General features: G+C 61.9%; 2 protein-coding genes across 2 annotated transcripts; both read right to left on the bottom strand.

The window, feature by feature from the left end:
• Nucleotides 1–1406: 1406 nt before the first annotated feature.
• On the bottom strand, nucleotides 1407–4959 carry LOC310887779 (antigen WC1.1-like; the record flags this gene model as incomplete). The annotated part of the gene is made up of 6 exons (XM_083813944.1): nucleotides 1407–1776; nucleotides 2009–2161; nucleotides 2857–2952; nucleotides 3624–3764; nucleotides 4511–4815; nucleotides 4907–4959. 6 exons carry the CDS (start codon nucleotides 4957–4959, stop codon nucleotides 1520–1522), a joined length of 1005 nt encoding a protein of 334 aa, XP_083670070.1. The 3' UTR covers nucleotides 1407–1519.
• Nucleotides 4960–5353: 394 nt separating this feature from the next.
• LOC310887778 (scavenger receptor cysteine-rich type 1 protein M130-like) lies at nucleotides 5354–8131 on the bottom strand (the record flags this gene model as incomplete). The annotated part of the gene is made up of 5 exons (XM_083813943.1): nucleotides 7250–8131; nucleotides 6708–7022; nucleotides 6273–6599; nucleotides 5877–6191; nucleotides 5354–5751 (listed from the first exon to the last, which is right to left on the bottom strand). The coding sequence occupies exons 1-5, from the start codon at nucleotides 7743–7745 to the stop codon at nucleotides 5354–5356; spliced, it is 1851 nt and encodes a 616-aa protein (XP_083670069.1). The 5' UTR covers nucleotides 7746–8131.
• Nucleotides 8132–9263: the final 1132 nt, after the last annotated feature.

Genomic DNA, 9263 nt, shown 5'->3' with positions numbered 1-9263 from the left:
TGGGCAGTGGGATCAAGTGCACCCTCAGCAAATTTGCTGATGACAGCAAGCAGTGTGGTGAGGTTGACATGCTGGAGGGAAGGGGTGTCATCTAGAGGGGCCATGACAGGCTTGAGAGGTGGGCCTGTGTGAAACCCATGAACTTCAACAAGGCTGAGTGTAAAGTCCCACACATGGGTTGAAGCAGTCCTGTGCATAAATACAAGCTGGGTGGAGAAGGGAGTGAGAGCAGCCTCGTGGAGAGGATCCTGGGGGTGTTGGTGCTTGAAAAACTCAACACGAACAGGCAATATGCACTTGTAGCCCTGAAAGCAAAATCCTGGACTGCATCAGAATAAGCATAGCCAGCAGGTCAGGGGAGGTGATTCTCACGCTCTCTTCTGCACTTGTGAGACCCCACTTAAAATACTGTGTTCAACTCTGGGGCCCCCAACATGAGAAAGACATGAACATGTTGGAGAAAGTCCGGAGGATGGCCACAAAAACGGTAAGAGGGCTGGAGCATCTCTCCTATGAAGAGGGAGAAGTGGGGAATTAAGAACAGAAGGCCCTGGGAAGAACTTAGAGTAACCTTCCAGTAGCTACAGGGGGCCTAAAGGAAAGCTGGAGAGGCAATTTATTAGAGGATGTAGTAATAGGACAAGGGGTAATGGCTTTAAACTCAAAGAAGGTAGATTGAAATTAGATATTCAGAAGAAATCATTTACTCTGAGGGTGGTGCGGCACTGGAGCAGGTTGCCCAGAAAGGTTGTCGGATGGTGCCCCATCCCTGGAAGCCTTCAAGGCCAGGCTGGATGGGGCTTTGAGCAACATGATTTTGAGGAAGGTGTCCCTGACACAGCCAGGACAGCTGACCCAAAGGGATTAAACAGATGTTCCAGACCATCCAGCAGCCCCTGCAGCCCACCACCCCACTACCAAAAGCATCTCTCAGCCTGCAGCAGAGGAGTCTGCTGAGGAAGAGCTGGGGAGGACCTACCAGCAGGATCAGGGAGGGCAGTTTGGGTGCCAATTCCTGCCCAGGGGTCCAACCCTTCTCTCCACTTAGATCCTGCAGGAGAGGTTACTCTGTCTGTGGGTGCTGGGCAGGCATCCTTGGGCTCCTTGGGGGCCCAAGGCTGTAGAAGATGGGTGCTACCAGCGAGTACATCATGAAGCATCACACAGAGCCACTTTTGCTGGAAACTGCCTGTGGCTGGCGGGATGGAAATGTCTCCGTCAGCAGGAATATTGTCCAGGGACTGGGGGTTCTGGCATCCCCACAGCCAGACCCCTATCCCGTTGGTCCCAAGACATGCCCGTTCCCCACGATTACAGCTTTGAGCTCTACTCCAATTGGTTAACCTCAGAGAGACACCCCGACACCTGGGCAAGGAAGCACTGGATCTGGGGCAAAGCCCCCAGAGGGTTTTAATATTAACATTTGCCAACACATAGCATAAAAACAGAGGAATACCAAGAGGGGAAATACCCATGTGTGTCTGCTACCTGCTGGAAAAGGGAGACCGTTCCCTGGGGCTCACAGCTCTCCCAGTGGCACTGAGCTCTCCTCCCTCCCGGCTGCACCCAGCTGCTCGGCAGGGCTGGGCTCTGCTGGCCTGGGGCTCTGGGACCCTTGTGCATGGGGCTCTGGTGACACATCCTGGGTGTCCTCGTGGGGACATGCCAGAGACACCTCTTCAGCGTCGTCATAGCCCATGCTTCCCGGGAAGGGGGACGAGGTGTCTCCCTCAGCTCCAGGGTCCCCAGCACTTCTCTGGGAGCGCAGGCTTCCCCCTGTAAGCATTAAGGCAGGCTGCTGTGGTTGGGTCTGTAGGGTGCCCCTCGGGGCTGTACATCACCTTCCTCCTCCTCGCCAGCTCTAAGACATTCAGCCCATTCTCCAGGCCCCCGGAAATATCCCAGGGCAGGTTCTCCATGTCGGGTGATCCGGCTCTCGATACAGCATGGACCTGTCTGGCCCTGGGGTTGTCACCTAGGAAGCGGCAGCGCTGCATTGCCCTCTCACCTGTGGCTGCATCCCTGGGCCCATCTCCTTCCTCTGGTATCCTGGGCACTTCCCAGTCCCCCTGCCCAGGGACAGGATCCTCCTCAGGGTCAGACACCTCCCCAGCATCATCGTAGCCATCTGCTGGGTCACCTCCGGGCAGGACAGGGACATCTGAAACGAGAGTAGGTGGTGGCAGTGAGAAGGGATGTCGTGCAGAGCAGAGGATGGGAGGGTGTGCGGGGTCACAGGGCTGACATGCTGCTGGTGTCAGGGCCAAAGCAGAGCCCTCGTCCTTCCAGCTCTGGTGATGGCACTCAGTGGCACCGCTGTCTGTCGGTCTGCAGGCAGGAGAGATGGAGCTCTTTCTCCCCCCACCCCAGCTCTGATCCCTGGGGTGGCTCCAGACCATCCTCCTCCTCACTGTGCCTGGGGTAGGGCTGCAGCTGGGTCAGGGACGCCTCTGAAGAGGAGCCTGCAGAGAGCTGCAGCGGTGCTCTGGGATGAGCCCTTCTGCCCTGACTTGTGGTCAGCACTACTGTGGATGGGCACCGTGGGGAGGAGACCAGTTCCCTTGGCACGAGGCATTTTTCAGAGAGGCTCCCAGACCTGCCCTAAGACAGCCCCTTCACTCAGCCCTTGGCTGTGCCCTGGGTGCAGGGCTAAGCAGAGGGGGGCTGTCCCCTCTGGGATGGGCAGAGCTGGTGGGGAGGAAGCTCCTCTGTGGGGACCAGCACCTGGATGCTCTCCCACAGACCTCACGGCCCAACCATTTCAGGAACCATGAGCAGGAGCTTCAGGGGACAACCCTGGTCTGGGGCAGGGAGAAAGGGCCCTGCAGATGTGCCCCCTCAGGGACCTGCACCCACCTGAGAGACTGAACCTTGGCTGCTTCTCCCATGTCAGGCTGTAAGCGATCTCCTCGTACACGGCCTCAGGGAAGGGCTCCCCAGTTCTCCCAGAGCCTGGGGACAGAGGCAGGGCTGGTCTGGGGATGGGCAGAGAGGGACAGGACCCCACTGGGATCCCCCAGCCCCATTCCCTGGGCCAGCACAGGGCTTTCCCCACAGCACAGCCCCACTGTGTTGTGTTGGCACTGCAGCCACAACCCCAGGGAGGGCAGCATCCCCATGGAGATGGTCTGGGGCAGCGTCAGCCTCGCACCATCCTTCTGGAGACAGCCCTTGTGCCGCTTTGTTCCCTGGGTCACGTCCCAGTGCAGACCCTGCACCAGCTCCTGCATTTCCCCTCCCCATGGAGCTGCTCCATCTCTGCCCCACGCGTCAATAGCACAGCCCGTGCCCTGTTGGGGGGTTGCTGGAACCACAGTGATGGACCCCGCTGCCCCACGCTCCTCCTGCCAGTGCTGCCCAGAGCACTGCCAGCAGTGCATCCTCCCCGTCTCCCCCAGCCCAGCTCTCACATTTCTCTTCTCACCCCAGGACTGATGCCCCAGGGTCTGGGCTCTCTCCACCCCTTGCTGCTAGTGCCCCATGGTCTGTCAGTCAGTGGGGCAGCACATGGGGCAGGAGGCAGCACATAGCTCTGCTTCTGTGCCCCAGGACACCAACATCCCCAGCACACCCATCCCTTCCAGGAGGTATCTCCCCCCCAGGACCACTGGGGAAGGACCCACCTCTGTGCCGAGCCCTGGCGCTTCGCACCTGCCCAGCCAGGAGGGCCAGGAGCAGGCAGAGGAGGGCCCCCAGGATGATGCAGATGATGACAGGCACCGAGAGTCTCTCACTGGTGGTGGTCAGAGGGCCCCTGGGGGGAACTGCACAGGCAGGAACATGGCAGGGGCAGCATCAGGCATGGGAGAGGCTGGGGGCAGGACATGCCACTCCTGACCACAAAAGGCAGCAGGGGCAGCAGGTGCTGGGGGGAAAGGGCTGGGTGATGGGGCAGCTCCCACCCTGCTGGGTACATCAAAGACTTCCCCCAGATCCCTCGATTTCCTGGGAGTCTCACAGCCCAGCAGGGAGCCCCTTCCCTTGGCTGTGGGTCACAGCCTGGCCATGGGCAGACCCAGCCCCAGGGGAAGAACAACTTACCTGCTTGTGGGGGGGGCGTTGCTGTCCTGGGTGCAGCTGCAGGGGAGGAGAAGGAGAGCCAGGCTGAGAGGCTGGGGCTGCGGTACTAGGCAGCCTCCCTGGCAGACGGCCCCCAACATGTGCCACCTGAATTGTCCCTCCTGCGGGGCTGGGCAGGGTGGCAGGGACAGGGCACAGCACCACTGCTCTCGGCTGCTCACAGGAATGTGCAGGCAGCCCAAGGGATGTGCGGGGACATCCAGCCCCACAGAGGCTGCTCCCCACCCACCACCAGCCTCCCACTCTGCAGGGACACCCTTGCTCGGGCCCGCACTGGGGACATGGATGTCCCCAGGGTGCAGGGCCAGGCAGAGAGGGGCTGTCCCCTCTGGGATGGGCAGAGCTGGTGGCGAGGAAGCTCCAGCAGGGGAGACGCCCAAGCCTGCTCTTTGCCAAGCCCCCAGCGATGTCTCCCAGCCCCACTGCTCACCTGAGCAATGCACAGCCGCATCTGCCTTATGCTGGCAGGCACCGCTGTCCCCTGGCTGGGCCCAGCAGTCCTGCAGAGACAGCTCCGTTCCCCCGCACTCCATCAGCCAGATGGGGCCCGTTCCCTCTCCAAAGGCAGCCTGGCCCAGGGCGTAGACCGCGGGGCCACAGCCCAGCTGCCTGCATGCCACCTGGGCATCCCGCATGTCCCAGGCATTGTCACACAGCGTCCCCCAGGCGCCGCGGTTCCAGACCTCCACTCTGCCCGAGCAGCCGTCCTCACCTCCCACGATGCGGATCTTCTCCCTGTCTGGGGAGGCAGCGACCTCCCATGGCACCGGGACAGCTGGGACAGCCCTGCCAGGTGAGGGGGGGACACGCAGGGGCAGCTCCCTACCTGTGCACGTCGTGGAGTTGGGGCATGCAGCCACCTGTGGCCTTTCTGTCCATGTCCCAAAGGAAAGAGAAGTTGGGCTGAAGGGACAGCTTTGGGGGTCGTGCAGAAGAGAGCTGGGCTGACCTCTGCTCGCACGTCCCCATGCTGCCTGGGTCAGGGCAGCAGCAGAACCCCGTTCATGCAGGGGACACAAACGTCACTGAAGGGGAACCTGAGTGCGCATCCCCACAGGGTCCCTGGTTCACAGAGCAGCAGGAGGCTGTCCGTGGATGGAGGACTCCTGCAAAACCCTGCATGGTCTCCTCTGAGACCTTGCCTGGAGATGCCTCTGTATCCCCCAGGGGCTGCTGGCAACCCGGCTGTTAACTGCTGCTGGTGAAAGTGGGTGGCTCTGAGACCTGAAGTCACCTTTGTGCCACCAGCAGCAACAGCATCTAATGCAGGAAGTCAAAGCCCCTCTGGGTTCCTTCTCTGCATTTGACCGTACCCAGTGGGGAGCAGGACCTGGTGCCTTGATGGCTCAGATTTACCATTGCAGGTGATGTGGGCCTCTTCTCGGAGGTCATAACACGACTGCGGATGCCAGGGAGCAGAGGGACACTGCCAGAAGGAGCTGTTGCTCTTCCCACACTCCACATAATCCAGCCACGCGGTGCCAGACAGCTTGGCATAGATTGAGGTTGTTTCCAGCTGCCCTCTGCCCCCACAGCCCAGCTCCTTGCACACCAGCGACACCGTCTCGGTAGTCATCGAGTTGGAGCAAACGCTGCCCCACGTCCCGTTGTAGAAAACCTGCAGGCGCCCGGAGCAGCCGTCGCTGTTCTCCAGCCTCAGGGCCATGAACTCTGGAAGGAGGAAAGGTCACAAGGATGGTCTTGGACATCAGCCACTGACATCCTTGGCTCTAACTGGCTCTACCCTTACTCCAGTCTCATTGTCCCCAGCTCCCAGCCCCACTCCCAGCACAGACCTGAGCAGATGACTCCCACGTCCTCCTTGTGCCCGCAGTCATGCTGCCCCCAGGCCTCAGCAGGGCAGTCCCAGAGAGCAGCTTCGACCCCGGAGCAGTTGATGCCATCCAGCCAGATCTGCCCGGAGCCCTCCCCGAACCGAGCGGAGCCAGCTGCCTCCACGGCCCCTCCGCAGCCCAGCTGGCGGCAAACGACGGCGGCGTCAGCCAGGTCCCAGGCGTCGTCGCAGACGGTGCCCCAGCGCCCCTGGTAGTAGATCTCGACTCTCCCGGCACAGCGCCCAGCCCCGTCCGCCAGCCGGACCTGCCGGCTCCCTGCAGCGGGGAGAAGCCCTGGCCATCAGGGGCTGGCTGCCCACCCGGCCCCACACCCGTGGGACGTGCAGCACCACTCACCCTGGCACACGGCCCCCACGTCCTCCATGATTCCTGCTGATGGTGGGCTCTCAGGCAGGGAGGTGTTGCAGAGGCTCAGGTCAGCCTCATGCCCTGTGCACCGCACCCTGTGCAGCCCCACGGGGCCCAGCCCTCGCTCGGCCCTCACAGGGGTGTAGGCTGCCTCTGCCTCTCCGCACTGCAGCTGCCGGCACACCACGCTGGCCTCCTGCATGTGCCACTGCTCATCCAGGACTCTGCCCCACATCCCGTGCTGGAATACCTCCACGCGCCCATCGCACCGGCTCCCTCCGCCCACCAGCCGCAGGGACATGGGGCGAGCCGGGCCTGGTGAGAGCAGAAATTCAGCCAGGCACTGCCATGGGGTCCCCAGCTCTGGGTGGCCGTGTCACACACCAGGGGCAAATGGACTTTGCAGCACTGCCCAGCACTCACCTGAGCAAATGACAGCAGCAGAGTTCTCGTGGGAGCACTGTGAGGCCCCCAGGGCAGTCACCGGGCACTGCCCCAGGTGGGCTTCAGTCCCGTCACAGTGGAACGAGTCTCTCCAGACGGGGCCGCTTCCTCTCCCAAAATGCCCTCCTCCAGGAATGGACTCAGCAAAGCCACAGCCGAGGTGCCGACAGAGAACGTGGGCGTCCGAGAGGTCCCAGTGGGAGGCACAGAGGGTCCCCCACGTCCCCAGCACCTCGACCTCCACCCTGCCCGCACACGCTCTGCTGCCGTTCACCAGCCTGAACCCTGTGTACTCTGGGGACAAAGGAGGGTGAGAGAGGTTGCATTTGTGCTTTTGCTCCCACAGGAGCTGCAGGAGAGGCCAAAGGGACAACGTGCCTTTCTCCTCCTGCAGCACTCTTTTAGGGCTGCAGATCTCCCCCTCACCCCACCTGTCCCCCTCCCAGCACAGCCCAGTGCCCACCCTGCTCTCCTGCCCCCACCACAGACCCCGTGGGCACCATCCCACACCGAGTCCTTACGTGTGCAGGTGACATGAGTGCCATTGCCGTGGGTGCAGGGCTGGTCCTTGGGGGCCCCCCAGGGGCAGAAGAGGATGGTGGATTCATTCCCCACACACTGCAGCTCTCTGTCCCAGACAGGACCGGTCCCTTCTCCCAGGTGAGCTGCCCCATGCACTGACAGGGCTGTGCCACACTGCAGCTCCCTGCAGACCACCTCAGCAGCTTTGGCACCAAAGTGGGAGTCACAGACAGCTTTCCACTGGTCCCTGTCGTAGACCTCCACACTTCCTGAGCAGGGGCTGTCCCCTCCGACCAGCCGGACAAATCCTGGAGCAACCAAGGAGACCTGTGAGTTCCCAGAGCCCTCTGGCACTTCCGTGCCCACCTCCCACCTCATCCCTAAGGTGGCTACATGCAGAGCCCCTCGGCCATCCCAGCAGCTCTCAGTGGGTGCTGATGGCACAAACAGCTTAGGGCAGCCCTGCTGCTCCTCAGAATCCAGCCCAGCACCCATGGGCTGCCCTCTCTCCCAAGCCCCCAGCTGCAGGCACCGCTCAGACAAACTGCTGCTGCCCGGAGCCCCTGGGCTGACCAGCACCGGGCCCAGCACAGCAGCACCCGCAGCATGTGGGCCCAGGGAAATGGGCCCAGGCACTGGGGGCTGCTGCAGCCTGCTCTGCCCCACCGGGCTCAGGCCAGGCTGAGGAACCCCTTGGAGCTGCCAGAAAAGCCCCCTGTTCCCAGGGGCTGCTGGGGCTCTTGGGGAGCTGCTGTTAGATGGGGCACATCTGGGGAGCAATTAAAGGGGGGGTCTTCAGGCAGGGACAGAGTGTGGTATCAGGTATGCACGTCCCCAGCCACTGGTCGGGCAGAGGGCAGGAGAGCAGGCAGAGAGCAGCCCTGGGCTGACACGAGCTCCCGGTGCAAAGGCAGGCACCGAGGAGAGCCAGGAGGTGCCGTCACAGCCCCTGGGGCACAGGGCAGGCAGGAGACGCTGGGCAGTAGACCAGTACTGTCTGGGGGGGGCTCTGTCCCTTGGAGCTGCGTCTCATGGTGTGACCCTGGGACAGGAACAAGGTGCCACTTGCCACACTGCTCCTGTGCTCAAGCCCAGTGCTCCTGCCCTCTGAACAGCCCCTCTGCTTTGGCCGAGCTTCTCTTGTCTGATGGGGGTACAACCCAAAATGCCTGGGCCATGGCACGCCCTTCCCTGAGGCTGCTGGTGGCTGGGGGAGTTGCTCTAGATTCCCCTGGCATAGGGACCAGCCTGCCAGACAGGGCCTGGGCGAATGGGAGGAGAAAGATGGGAACCAGCCTGCACAATGGGGAAGGGTGGGGGCTTTCCTCTCCCAGCCCCGGGCACCTCCCCAGGGTTGGCTGCTCCAGCTTCAGGGCCAGGTTGGGTGCGCTCCCACTGGGCATTCCCCAGGGACAAGGGACACCAGCAGTGACAGACCCAGCTCAGAGTGCAACTTGACACCCTGAGGCATGTTCTGGTGTCCACTTGGTGCTTCCTGACCTCACAGCCAGGTCCCTTACAACTGTCCTGGTCCCAGAAGTAGAGAACAAGTTCAGTCCTTACCTGAACATGTCACTCCAGCATCCCAGCTGTGATTGCAGTCTGTTTGACCCCATCCGTTGTGTGTGCAGTCAGACAGGGCAGACTCAGTGCCATTACAGTGAACATCATCCATCCAAATGGAACCAGATCCTGGCCCAAAGTGTGCATTCCAAGGAGCTTCAAGAGGAACCCCACAGCCCAGCTGCCTACAAACCACTGCAGCATCGTCCTTGTCCCAGGAGTCACTGCACACGGTCCCCCACTGGCCCTGGTGTTTCACCTCCACTCTCCCAGCACAGCGCCTGCTGCCATCCGCCAGCCTCACCTCCGCAGCCCCTTCAAACACCAACACAGGAAGGGTCAGGAGAGCTGCAAGCCCCACACTGCAGGTCTCTGAGTGCCCCTTAACCAGGCAGACTCACAGTTCCTAGGGTGGGAGCCCTTTCCCCACGAACTGTCACTGGGGTGTTG

This window comes from Anser anser (assembly GCF_964211835.1).
Source record: "Anser anser genome assembly, chromosome: 29".
Lineage (NCBI taxonomy): Eukaryota > Metazoa > Chordata > Aves > Anseriformes > Anatidae > Anser > Anser anser.
The sequence above is the reverse complement of the archived record's forward strand: the minus strand, read 5'-3'. Positions and strand labels throughout refer to the sequence as shown.